This window comes from Scleropages formosus, chromosome 10 (assembly GCF_900964775.1).
Source record: "Scleropages formosus chromosome 10, fSclFor1.1, whole genome shotgun sequence".
NCBI classification, from domain to species: Eukaryota; Metazoa; Chordata; class Actinopteri; order Osteoglossiformes; family Osteoglossidae; genus Scleropages; species Scleropages formosus.
The window spans coordinates 31,825,396-31,836,766 of record NC_041815.1 but is presented as its reverse complement, the minus strand read 5'-3'; the positions used below and the strand labels follow the sequence as shown (position 1 = coordinate 31,836,766).

General features: G+C 51.3%; 2 protein-coding genes across 3 annotated transcripts; one reads left to right on the top strand and one right to left on the bottom strand.

The window, feature by feature from the left end:
* The first annotated feature begins 4,021 nt into the window (after positions 1-4,021).
* sln (sarcolipin) lies at positions 4,022-4,696 on the top strand. Its single transcript, XM_018736183.2, has one exon. It carries the CDS (start codon positions 4,168-4,170, stop codon positions 4,264-4,266), a length of 99 nt encoding a protein of 32 aa, XP_018591699.1. The 5' UTR covers positions 4,022-4,167; the 3' UTR covers positions 4,267-4,696.
* A 91-nt stretch (positions 4,697-4,787) lies between these two features.
* On the bottom strand, positions 4,788-8,931 carry kbtbd3 (kelch repeat and BTB (POZ) domain containing 3). 2 transcript variants are annotated; one of them, XR_001965320.2, is made up of 4 exons: positions 8,453-8,931; positions 6,583-8,208; positions 5,668-5,746; positions 4,788-5,382 (listed from the first exon to the last, which is right to left on the bottom strand). XR_001965320.2 is itself a non-coding variant. In XM_018736182.2 (3 exons), exons 1-2 carry the CDS (start codon positions 8,650-8,652, stop codon positions 6,603-6,605), a joined length of 1,806 nt encoding a protein of 601 aa, XP_018591698.1. In that variant the 5' UTR covers positions 8,653-8,931; the 3' UTR covers positions 4,788-5,746; positions 6,583-6,602. The 2 variants fall into 2 exon arrangements, 1 of the variants encoding a protein (XP_018591698.1); XM_018736182.2 differs by having other exon boundaries at positions 4,788-5,746.
* Between the last annotated feature and the right edge of the window lie 2,440 nt (positions 8,932-11,371).

Below are 11,371 nucleotides of genomic sequence, written 5' to 3'. Positions count from 1 at the left end.
CCACATCTAGTGCACGAAAGATGGCGTTTCCTGGGCTCTGCCAGCACCTCGCTTCTGGGAGCCCTTTCAAGGCTCGTTTCGTGGCCTCCGTGGGAGCGGAGCGGTGGAAAACGGCTCTGAAAACATACCCTCTGTCGGGGCCCCTGCGTTCGCCTCATTCTTCATTCTTACAGGAAGGCCACTTGATCAGAGATCTCATCCAGCCAAGACAAAATGCAAGTAGTTGGAAACCGTGGCATCCGCACACACACAAACACGCAAATGGCAAACTGTCATGGTTACATTTACCTTTATTTATTTAGCTGACGCTTTTGTCCCTAGCAACTTAAACGTTAAGCTACTTGTGACATGTCTGAGCACCATTGGTTATGGTTTTTGAACCGCATGTTACCGTGACTCCCCTATTTAACCCCCTTCTGCTCACAGTGAGAGAATCTTTTAGATGCTACACCTGGAGCGAGGAAGTCGGGATGAGCGGGGAGCCCAGTTCAGGGGTATGGCTCTCGACCTACGGTTCCGAAACCCTTCTGCCCGGTGCTTTTCCCAGGCTGAACCGAAGTTGCGGTTGAACGAAGGTCCTTGTGCCCGCGTCCTCTTGTCCCAGCGAAACAGTACAGTTGTCACACCCGGCATCAGCTTCCCACAAGCTGTCCATCAACGAGGCAAAGCGGGAATTCCATCCCTGGCTACCCCCTTTAAGCCCCTTCTTACGGGCCGGGTGCAGGGTTGGATGGTAAATTCCTATTTGCATTCTCTTTGTCTTCCCGGGCGTTGATGTCGGGGGGGGGGGGTCTCTATTGTTGCATGCCTGCCCCTGGGGTGGGATCCGGTGACAGAGCACCATTAGGTCCCACCTGTCCTCTTTCATCATGCTGGTCTGCGTGGTGCATCCATATCATTGGCAAGGAGACCATCCTTCCAAGGCGAACCAAATCACAACACATCCGACACCCCCCGACGCGGGTGGCCAGGGAGGAAATTTCACAAAGTAATAGCCCTCCTCTCAACTGTACAGGTCTCAGTCACGCTCATCTGGTTCATGAGGGCTCACTCCACGCTGAGTAAATGTACAATGCTCCGAAAATTAAAAAGACCAAAACTGAGTTTGAAAAATGTGAAAAAATTGTGATAACGTTTGTAGTTACATTGCAGTCGAAATAATTTAGTTTCACTGTTCAGATCAGAATTATAATCGGAGAACATGGTTTAGTCCATGTACACTTTTCTTTTGGAGTGTGCAGCGGCATTATAGTCCAGTTGTGTTCTTATATTGAGAGCTGCGTTAATGAAAAGAAGATACACTGTACATCACATTTAATTTGGAATTATCTGCCAATATCTATTTTCAGTCAGCATTGCAAGCAATCGTTTGAACAGCTGTCAGAAGTGGCGGTCTGCCCAAAGGGTTTTAATTCCCAGGCAAAGCAAGGCAATATGTGTCCACTTTACAGCTTCAAGGATGCAGGCTTCCTTTTCACAATGGCCAAAACATGAAAGGAGAACATTTAAAACTGCAAAGCTCTGAACTTGCATTTTGAGGACGAAGTTCACAAAGATATCAGGAAGGAAAAAAAATGACCATTTGTGACATATTATTAAGCATCAGTCACCGATGTTTATCTGCTGTCTTTGTCAAAGACAGGATTGCACGCTATAGTACTTACAGTGCCCCGGCCATTTATACAGCAGGATCATTTTTACTTTGTAAGTACCTTGGTCAAGGGTACTGCGGCGGGGGGGGGCAATTTGAACCCTGCTGTTTTTGACTGCCAGGTGACAGCGCTAACTGCTACGCCACCTGCTGTCTCTTTATTGTCCCATTACCATAAGCTAAACATTGCACAGCTTGTGTCAAGTGCGCTGAGTTCATTTACGACCCAAAGTAACTGGTGCAAAAGTGGCAAGAGTTTGGACAGCATTCACACAATGTTCCGAAGGGCTCCCACCGGCTTCTTGATCGTTCCTGTAGGCTGTTCGGTGGCCGACCCTCATTTGGCAGCAGCCCTGACAACAGATACCGGATCCTTTTACCTCCTACCATAGCTGGCGTTGCAACTTGGCCAGCATGTCTGTCATTTTGGTGGCCGTGGTGGCCTTTAGCATCAATGCATTCCTTCAGGCAGGGCTTATGGCTCTCAACTGGACTTGTTAAGGCTGTCTGTCCTCCGCCCACCTTGACCCCTTGAGCCAGGGTTGTAAATTCCAGTTCAGATGAGGAACATCAGACCCCACAATTTCTGTATGGCTCGAGGAAGGAACACGTCCAAGAAGCCCAGATGGAGAAGAGCAGAATAGAGCGGCCCAGGCAGAACTTAAAAATACGTATGGTTTGCTGTAACTGCGCATGAAGCAAATAGAAAAAAATAAACATCTGTCATGGAACAACTTGTGTGACTGTAGGTCTGTAGCTGCATGCTCCAGCTTGGGGTATTACTCCAGTTCAGGGGAAGGTATGTGCCCATCCACCCCCAGTGTGGTCTACAGTCTTCCTTTTCATCTCTGTGGACTCATCTGATGGGTCTCCATGGGAGTTAGTGGCGATGAGAACGCTTTGCACGTACGGTGATTAACAGACATCTCAGAGAATGTGATGTTCACACGCAAACCTTCAATGCTTTGGTTCAGTCTGGGTTCAGTCCCACTTGGAGACCACAGCTGCCAGTCCCCCCCTTGCCAAAGCACATAGTGCTGTTCATAAAAACTCGAGACTGAACTCACGTGGGTGTGTGCTGTAAATTTAAATAGCACGGTATTGTACCACAGTGCTAGGGACAGATTTTTCCCCCTTATTTGTCACGTGAAAAACAAGGTGGCCTTGGGTCGATGTAATCTGTGTCTGCAGCTGATTATTTCAAAAATACCCTCTTGGTTTTTTGAAAGTCTGAGACGCCCCTCTTCAGAAAACCCCTCGGACGTGTCCAGAAACGGCTGTGCATGCTTGCCGTGTGACCTCAGGGTGTGGGCTTGCTGGGCAGTTTCTCCGCCCCGCCTCGATTATTTTAGCGGCAGTGCAGCAAGTCCTGGAGCAGAAGCATCTGCAGGAGCGCGAGAGCAGCACCAGGACCAGCTGACCCTGAACAGCCCGGCTCCCCGTGGCACCACCATCCCGCCGGCCTCAGCACGGTAAGACAGCGCCCATGGTGTAATTGTCATTGAGGGCCCTGCTAACATTCATGCGCGAAGAGAAGCTTTCGCCTAATTTCTTTGAGTTACAGGAAAGAAAAAGCTGTGGCAGGAGAAAGAAGAAAGTTAAAATGGAAGGAAATAAGCAGACTGTCCACAAAAGAGACACAAACATATATTTGAAGTGAAGAAATGTTGTCATGAATGGAATTGTTTTTTAGATATGAAATGGTCATGTAAGCAGGTAATGTTCCCAAGAAAAAAAAATTGCTCTCATTCTTTTCATTAATTGCCACATTTGCATGTCAAACGGCTGGAAAGATTTTTCCCGCTCTCTACTGATTTTATAGTATCCTTCCACAGCAACTAAGTACTGTGTTCTCTGTTTCTCAGATGACTGATATGTGTGTGCTTGTCCACTGACACAATCATAAACAAACCAAAAAAGGTGTGTGTTTTTCGAGCTGCTGCAAAGCTCCAATAATTGGCTCCTGGGCTGTATTTTTAGAACTGGACTCAGTGCATTCGGCGTCGGTTTGATTGGGTGTCGAGCTGCGGCAGTCACCCACTGCTCCCCGCAACCCATTTGAGATTAACATCTTTGACATCTGCACTTTTGGACGGAAACTTCTGGCAACACCGGGGTGAAAGCTACACCCTGCTGGCAGAGGCGCAGTAAATGAAAGAGCTCTAACAGCGATTAAGACAGGCACACCACAGCGCCAGCAAGGGTTTGTCATATTGTGCTGTGTCATGAGCTCAACAGAAACGTCTTTCCAAGGTCAGCAGCAGCGCGCGGTTAACCCCTCGTGTGCTCTGTGAGCCCCATGGAGCTTTTGGCCAAATTTACACCTTCAGCAATTAAAGACATCTCCCTTGGCTGATGATCCTTCTAGATTCCTCCATCAGCTCAGAGGAACTGCGCGGTGCCACTCCACCCCCCTCCTCGGCTCTCAGCTGTGACTTGTGGGATCTGACCCAGGCCTGCCTCTCTGCCTGCCTGCCCACCCCTTGCTGTCTTGTGCACCGCCCTCCTTCCGCACCATGGATCGATCTGTCCAGGAGCTCTTCCTCAACTTCATGATCGTCTTAATCACCGTGCTGCTCATGTGGCTGCTGGTGAAGTCCTACCAGGACGCGTGAGGGTGGGGCTGTCTGACATGGGGGTGTGACATAGCGAGGGCTGTGACTGCGGGCCCGGCCTGGGGGCCACGCTCTCCACCTGCGGCACCAAACCACCTGTATCACTGTAGCCCTGTGGCCTCCAGCCTCCCAAAGCCCCCTAACTTAATGCCTTTTACACATTAAAAAAAAAATCTCATTTCATTCACTTTCCCCTCTTTTAGCGAGTCTTGTGTGCGTTTAGGTAAAGACAGATTTTTGTGAGTATTCAGATTTCTTCTGTTCTTGTATAGTTTTAAACCCACAAAAATTAACTGCTATAAATGCACCTGTAGGAAAGTATAGCACAAGCTTGAAATAGCAATAAATTGTTCATGTTATTGAAAAAAACAAAATATAAATGTAAGCACAGACTGAGTTTACGGTTTCTACAATAAAAAAAATACTGTAATCATTTGACATGTTTTTTTCACACATTTTCTGCATGTTTTCTCCAGTGAAATATTTATACTTGGCTAACAACTAACTGAAATTAGTCTTTCTGTGACAGTGCAAAACACCTGTTTTCACGGGTATATCATGTCATAGGCAGCATTTAATAAGAATTTTGAATGGTGATACGTTAATATGAAGCAAAAGATTCACAAAATTACAAATCATACAAACATTTAGACATTTCACTTGAATGCTGTGGTACAACTGACTGGAAAAGAAGACCTCCTAAACCACCAGAAGTGGTATAAGAAATAAATGATTTTTCAGTGACTGGTTTTATTTCCTGCAGATCTTATACTTTTCTTACAGAGATTTCTGAATAATTGCCTTACAAGACATGCACACATAAGGCGACTGACAACAATTGCAGTTTGGATCTGTAAACCATGCCATGATGCTCCTATCTCCAGATGAGCAGAGGTAAAGTGTCTTACTTTAGGTACAGCAGCACAGCTTCATCTGCAGATTGCGCCGGCGGTCCAAAGGTGCATAGTTTGGTGCGTTTTTTTTCTTCATGTGGACACATGCTGCCGGGAGTCACCCTGTGTTTGTAGGAATGCCAAGCACTGGCTGTCACCGTCAGCCTTTCCAGAGATGGGTGACATTGAAAACGATGGTGAGAAAGAGGGTGTCACCTTTGCCCTGTGTGACACATACAGTATATCCATCAGTGTCATTTTATTGCAGTGGTGCAGAAAGTATGACTGAAAGTACATGTGTTCGTTGACCTGGCTGTGGGGACGTTTGCGACACAGGCTACCAGTTGAGATGCATACATTTCCGGTAGGAAAACAGTACAGTCACAGTAAAATGTCCAAGAGGGCTGGGCAGCCACCAGCACCGCTACCCCCAAAGGTGTGTTTTTCTCCCCTTCATTGTGGACGAGAATTTTTTTGTTTTCCTCTCCTCAGCTACAAGCTGGCTCACCTGTCCACAGCTGAGCCTCCTAGTATCACTGCTGCTGTAACTGTCCTACTTTATCTGCCCTTCAGTGCTCTGCATCAGCCTGCAGAGAAAAATGCTTATAACTATAAATTTGATACAACTGAACTGAATGAAATCTGTCTGATTTGGTTAACAGGCATCCAGTGACCTTTTTAGCGAAGACACCAAAATTGCATGCACAAATGGAAAGAGTGAGCTGGATAGAAATGAACAAAAATAAAAGCATGAGAGAAAAGAGAAGCAGAAAAGTTATCGTGTACTGTAGGCACCGTCTGAATACTACTGCACAGACATATAAACCTACTGACTGTATACAGCGTTACAGCAAAGTGCGCTTACTATCCATGTAAGGAAGCTCAGCCGTGAAGATGTGCAGAAATGTGCAGAATGCACATGCCTGAAGACACACAGCAAACCAAATGAACACAAACATCTCCAGTGGCAAGCATTACTTAATGCCAATCTGCAAATAAAATAGTTAAAAAAAAATATTTTGATAAATCAACATTGGCAAATATATACATGAGTAAATATTTTACCACCAGGTGTTTTTTCACAGGTTCCTCATTGTTTGAAAGTGGTCAGGAATAGAATGAAAGAAAAGAAAAATCATGACAAGCACGGTGTGTGTGGGAATGCGGACGTGGGGGGCGCGTGTAGAGAGGCGGGTGTGGCAACAGCAACTCGTGTTTCTCAGCAGCGCTGAGGACGTCCAGATGATCACGCCTTGAGCTCACAGGCGTCAAGAGACCGATTCCACCCCGAGAGTCAAGCGTGTTATTTACATGAACCTGTTTTTCAGCCAAAAAGACGAAAAGATTGACCGAAGCTAAGGTCAGCTGCACAGCCATTCATTTTGTCAGTGCTCAGGGATGAACACGCAGCCTGTGTGGTCACCGTGACTCGGGCTTCATGGGTCACAGGTCCGGATCACACTTCCAGGGGTCCCTGTAGCGATTGAAGCGCACGACCTGGCAGTGGAACTCCGTGAGCGCACGTGGCATCGGCGTAACCTCCTCCCACTCGGAGCGGCTGCTGTGGAACACCTGCACCTCGTCGGTGATCTCGTCCGGCGAGTAGTCTCCCCCCAGGATGTAAATCTTGTCAGCGACGCCAATGGCTCCGGCGTTGAAGCCAGCGCACTCGAAGGAGCCTTCGCCCTTCCACACGCACGTCTCGGGGCAGAAGCTGTACACTTTGTAGGTGGACAGGTCGCACAGGTAGAGCACACTGTTCACGGGCACGGCCTTCACCAGCGTGGCGTGAAAGAACTGGCCGAACTCGGCCACCAGCTGGCACCACTGGTCGGCCAGAGCGTCGTATCGGAAGAAGCAGTCCAGGGACGGGTTGAAGACGTCAGCGATCTCCACCTCCGAGCCCAGCGTGTAGATGACGCTCTTGCAGGCACATGCCTCAGGGTAGTAAATACCCCTGGGCAGGGGGCTCACCGCTCTCCAGGTCTGCGCCAGGGGGTCATAGTACTCAACATCCAACAGGCTGCGGATGTTTCTGGCCCCTCGAGTCTTTCCTCCGACGACATAGATGCGGTTGAGAGTCATGACGGAAGCGTGCATGGTGCGAGGCCTGTTCATGGGTGGAGCCGGCACGAGGCTGTTCTTCACGGGGCAGTAACACCACGTCTCCTCCGTGGCCTCATGGAAAGGCTCAGCGATGTGCAGGCGCACCGCACGGCAGCAGCGCCCCCTGCAGCCCCCGGTGATGAACAGCTTCTCTCCGAAGCTGGACAGGCTGGAGCCCGGCGAGTCAGCCATGTGAGCCTGCGGCAGCTCCCTCCAGCGGTCTGACTCTGTGCTGTAGCAGAATGTGTGTCGGATCTCGCCGTTCTCCTCTGTCTTGTGCACATAGATGTAGCACTCGGTGGTGGAGGGACGGGCGTCTGGGTAGAAGCCGGCGAACTCCCGCAGCCCTGCGATGGTGTCTCCGAGGGCCCGAGCACAGTCCCCGTCGCTGGAAAGGAGGTCTTCGGAGCACATGAGCTCCTCCAGAGCGTCGGCCGGAAGTTGATGCAGCCGGACCTTTGAGACAAGGTGCGGCAGATGGCGCCTCCTGGCTTCCAGGTCATGCTTTGTCCACAGGAGCACTGCCTTCAGCACAGTCTCCTCATCTGGGACCTGTAGCTCATCCGCAGCCAGGCACCTCTCCAGGACAGCGGGACTGATGTCCAGGAAGTCAGGGGTCTTGCTGAGGGCATGGAAGTTTTGCATGACAAACTCTATGGCTCTCTGCTGGAGGCAAGCAGAGCCATATCCCTCTGCGATGGCCAGCAGCTGCAAGCAGTTGGACAGTTCCAGCGTCTTAATGAGGAAGTCGCTGCAGGCCTTGGAGAGGATGGACACCTGCAGAAAGGAGGAGAGCTGGAAGAACATGTCCACGTTGTCCTCCGTGATCTCCGTCTGGCCCGTGTAGGCAAAGTCTAGGAAGGCCCGTATGGCCTTGGGGGACAGGTTGCTCATTGTCACACTGCCATCATCTCGTTCCCTCATGTTCACCTCAAACATGGCCCTGCGCAGGTGGGAAGGGTGCAAAGGTGAGCTACAGGCGTGCGTAAATCCACACATCACTGTGGCTCAATAGCTCATCAGTGTGAACCTGCTGACATCGATTATTAAGCATCTCTCTTGGCCTCTACACCTGGACATCAAAAGCGGACCCTAGAGATACACTCCACTCCACTCCACTACTGTGGACTGGCAGCAGAGAGCTGCAGAGACGCACCCACCTCCGTACACCTGGTCCGCAGTCCTACCTGAAGAAGTCACTGCAGGCCGCCAGTACGCATCGGTGGCAGGGGATGGTCTCACCCCTGACCAGGATGCTGAAGTCGAAGAGCACGTTCCTTTCCCGGAAGCTCCTGAGGATGCTCAGCACGCGCTCCCCGTGAGCCTCAGCCACCAACACCGTGGACTTCCGCTCCGGGACCCCGTTGCATTCAGAGCCGCCGTACATGACCTTCGACCTTTCACCAAAGTGACTTACGGTGTTAGACAATCGACTCGTTGCACTTGTTTGCCCACTTATACAGTAGAGAATTCACACTACATCAAATCTCAGTAAGCCTGTTGATCGAGGGAACTGCAACAGGAACAGGGATTTGAACCCGTGACCCTGACACTGGAAGGTCACAGCTCCAACTACTATGCCACCTGCTTGTCCGGCCTGTGTCTCTGAACCATGAGTTCATCTCAAACATCCGTCAGCCAAACTTTGCGGTCAAGACAGAGCGATGATGAGTGCTTTGAGGGTGGAAAGAGGAAGCGGAGAAAGAGAAGGCTGTGGAACGTGGGGAGAGACGGGTCCGTTCAGGAGCAGTAATGAAAACTGCCTTGAAAGAACGGAGCTGCAGAAAGAGCCTGTCTCTGTCCCTCCCTCCTTCCCTCTATGTCCCTGTCGCTGTCCCTCTTTCTGTTCCTCTCTGTCTCTGTCCCTGTCTCTGTCCCTCTCTGTCGCTGTCCCTGTCTCAGTCCCTTTCCCCATCCGTCTCTATCCCTCTCTGTCCCTGTCACAGTCCCTCTCTCTGTCATTCTCTCTCCCTGTTGCTGTCCCTGTCTCTTTCCATCTCTGTCTCTGTCCCTGTTGCAGTCCCTCTCTCTGTCCCTGTCTCTGTCCCTGTTGCAGTCCCTCTCTCTGCCCCTCTCTCTGTCCCTCTCCCTGTCTCTGTCCCTGTCTCTGTCCTGTCTCTTTCCCCGCCTGTCTCTATCCCTCTCTGTCCCTGTCACAGTCCCTCTCTCTGTCATTCTCTCTCCCTGTTGCTGTCCCTGTCTCTTTCCATCTCTGTCTCTGTCCCTGTTGCAGTCCCTCTCTCTGCCCCTCTCTCTGTCCCTCTCCCTGTCTCTGTCCTGTCTCTTTCCCCGCCTGTCTCTGTCCCTCTCCGTCCCTCTCCGTCCCTGTCACAGTCCCTCTCTCTGTCATTCTCAGTCCCTGTCTCTGTCCCTGTTTCTGTCCCTCTCAGTCCCTCTCTCTGTCCCTGTCTCTTTCCATCTCTGTCTCTTTCTCTGTTGCAGTCCCTCTCTCTGCCCCTCTTTCTGTCCCTGTCTCTGTCCCTCTCTCTGTCTCTGTCCCTGTCTCTGTCCTGTCTCTTTCCTCATCTGTCTCTATCCCTCTCTGTCCCTGTCACAGTTCCTCTCTCTGTCATTCCCTCTCCCTGTTGCTGTCCCTGTCCCCTTCTGTCTGTGTCTCTGTCCCTGTTGCAGTCCCTCTCTCTGTCCCTGTCTCTGTCCCTCTCAGTCCCTGTCTCTTTCCATCTCTGTCTCTGTCCCTCTCTGTCCCTGTCTCTGTCCCTTTCTGTCTGTGTCTCTGCCCCTGTTGCAGTCTCTCTCTCTGCCTCTCTCTCTGTCCCTCTCCCTGTCTCTGTTCTGTCTCTGTCCCTCTCTGCCCCTCTCTGCCTCTGTCCCTCTCAGTCCCTGTCTCTTTCCATCTCTGTCTCTATCCCTCTCTGTCCCTGTCTCTGTCCCTTTCTGTCTGTGTCTCTGCCCCTGTTGCAGTCCCTCTCTCTGCCCCTCTCTCTCTGTCCCCGTCTCTGGCCCGCTCTCGTCATCATCATGTGCGCAGTACGGCAGCGATGATGAATTTGCCGCGGCACGGCGGCTCCGTCCCGTTCACTCCTCCTCTTATAATTAACTTTCTCTCAGCAGCAGCAGCAGCAGCAGCAGCGGCGTGTTTGTTTGCTCGAGTCACTCACAGTCCGCGTTTCCCTGCTGCTGCGGAACAAACTGTCGAAAGACGGGACTCACCGGCGGCGGGATTCCAGCGCCTCCACGTCCGATTCAGCACCTCGGACAGCGACCGCTTCGCCTAGCCTCGCCTCGCCTCGCCTCGCCGAGCACACCGGAAGTGCCGCGAGGACCCACGGTGTGCGCCGCCGGAAGAGGAGGTGACGTCATCGCATCCGAGGCGAGACGCCCGCGGCGCCGGGCTGCGTTGCCGAGAGAGTAGAGTGCGCGGTACAGCGGAGTTACGTCCCGAATGTGTGTGTGTGTGTGTGTGTGTGTGTGTGAGAAGCAAATGCTGCAGCGCTTCGCTGCCCCCTGCTGTTCGTGTACAAATTCTGCATGCGCCTCAACTTAACCGTGCTCCTCCGTGACCTTTTTGGGAAACTCCTCTCTTCTTGTTCTTGTGACTTGTGTTGCTCACTCTTCTTTCTTCTTCTTCTTCTTCTTCTTCTTCTTGTTTCCTCCTCTTCTTCTTTCTGATGCACTGTAGTGTAGTCGGTCCTCTGCAGCAGAGATACGTAAAAGGGAGAAATTGCCACGTGTCATGAGCTCAGACTGATTTTGGCAGTGAGTGAGTGACGATGCCGTGGCGCTCGGCACTCGGCACTCCTGCTTGCTTCTAAATGTTCTTTTTCTCGCTCTGGAAAAAGCCCGCGGAGGCTTGTGCGCGAAGTAGGTGCCCTGCGGCATCATCCCGGCGCCGCGATGGTTCCGGGATAGGCTCCTCTTCGCCGTGACCCTGCTCGGAGCAAGCGCTTTTCGGACCTGGGTGGATGGGCGGACGGCTGGATCGTTGAAACGCAAAGTTACTGTATTTCGGTACCTTCTCGAAAGAATCTTTCGCCACTCGGGTGACGAAAGTTAGTATAAGTTTGCTTCTGTTAGCTGTTGCTGCTGTCGCTCCTTTTCTACGTGGGCCGGCCAGGAGGGCTGCTCACGCCACCACGCGCACTTGG

Excerpts from the sequence above, each read along its gene's own strand:
- sln (XM_018736183.2), top strand. The coding sequence starts at position 4,168 with ATGGATCGATCTGTCCAGGAGCTCTTCCTCAACTTCATGATCGTCTTA.
- kbtbd3 (XM_018736182.2), bottom strand. The coding sequence starts at position 8,652 with ATGTACGGCGGCTCTGAATGCAACGGGGTCCCGGAGCGGAAGTCCACG. Across the intron at positions 8,209-8,452 it reads GCCTGCAGTGACTTCTTCAG|GGCCATGTTTGAGGTGAACA; the intron begins GTAGGACTGCGG and ends CCACCTGCGCAG.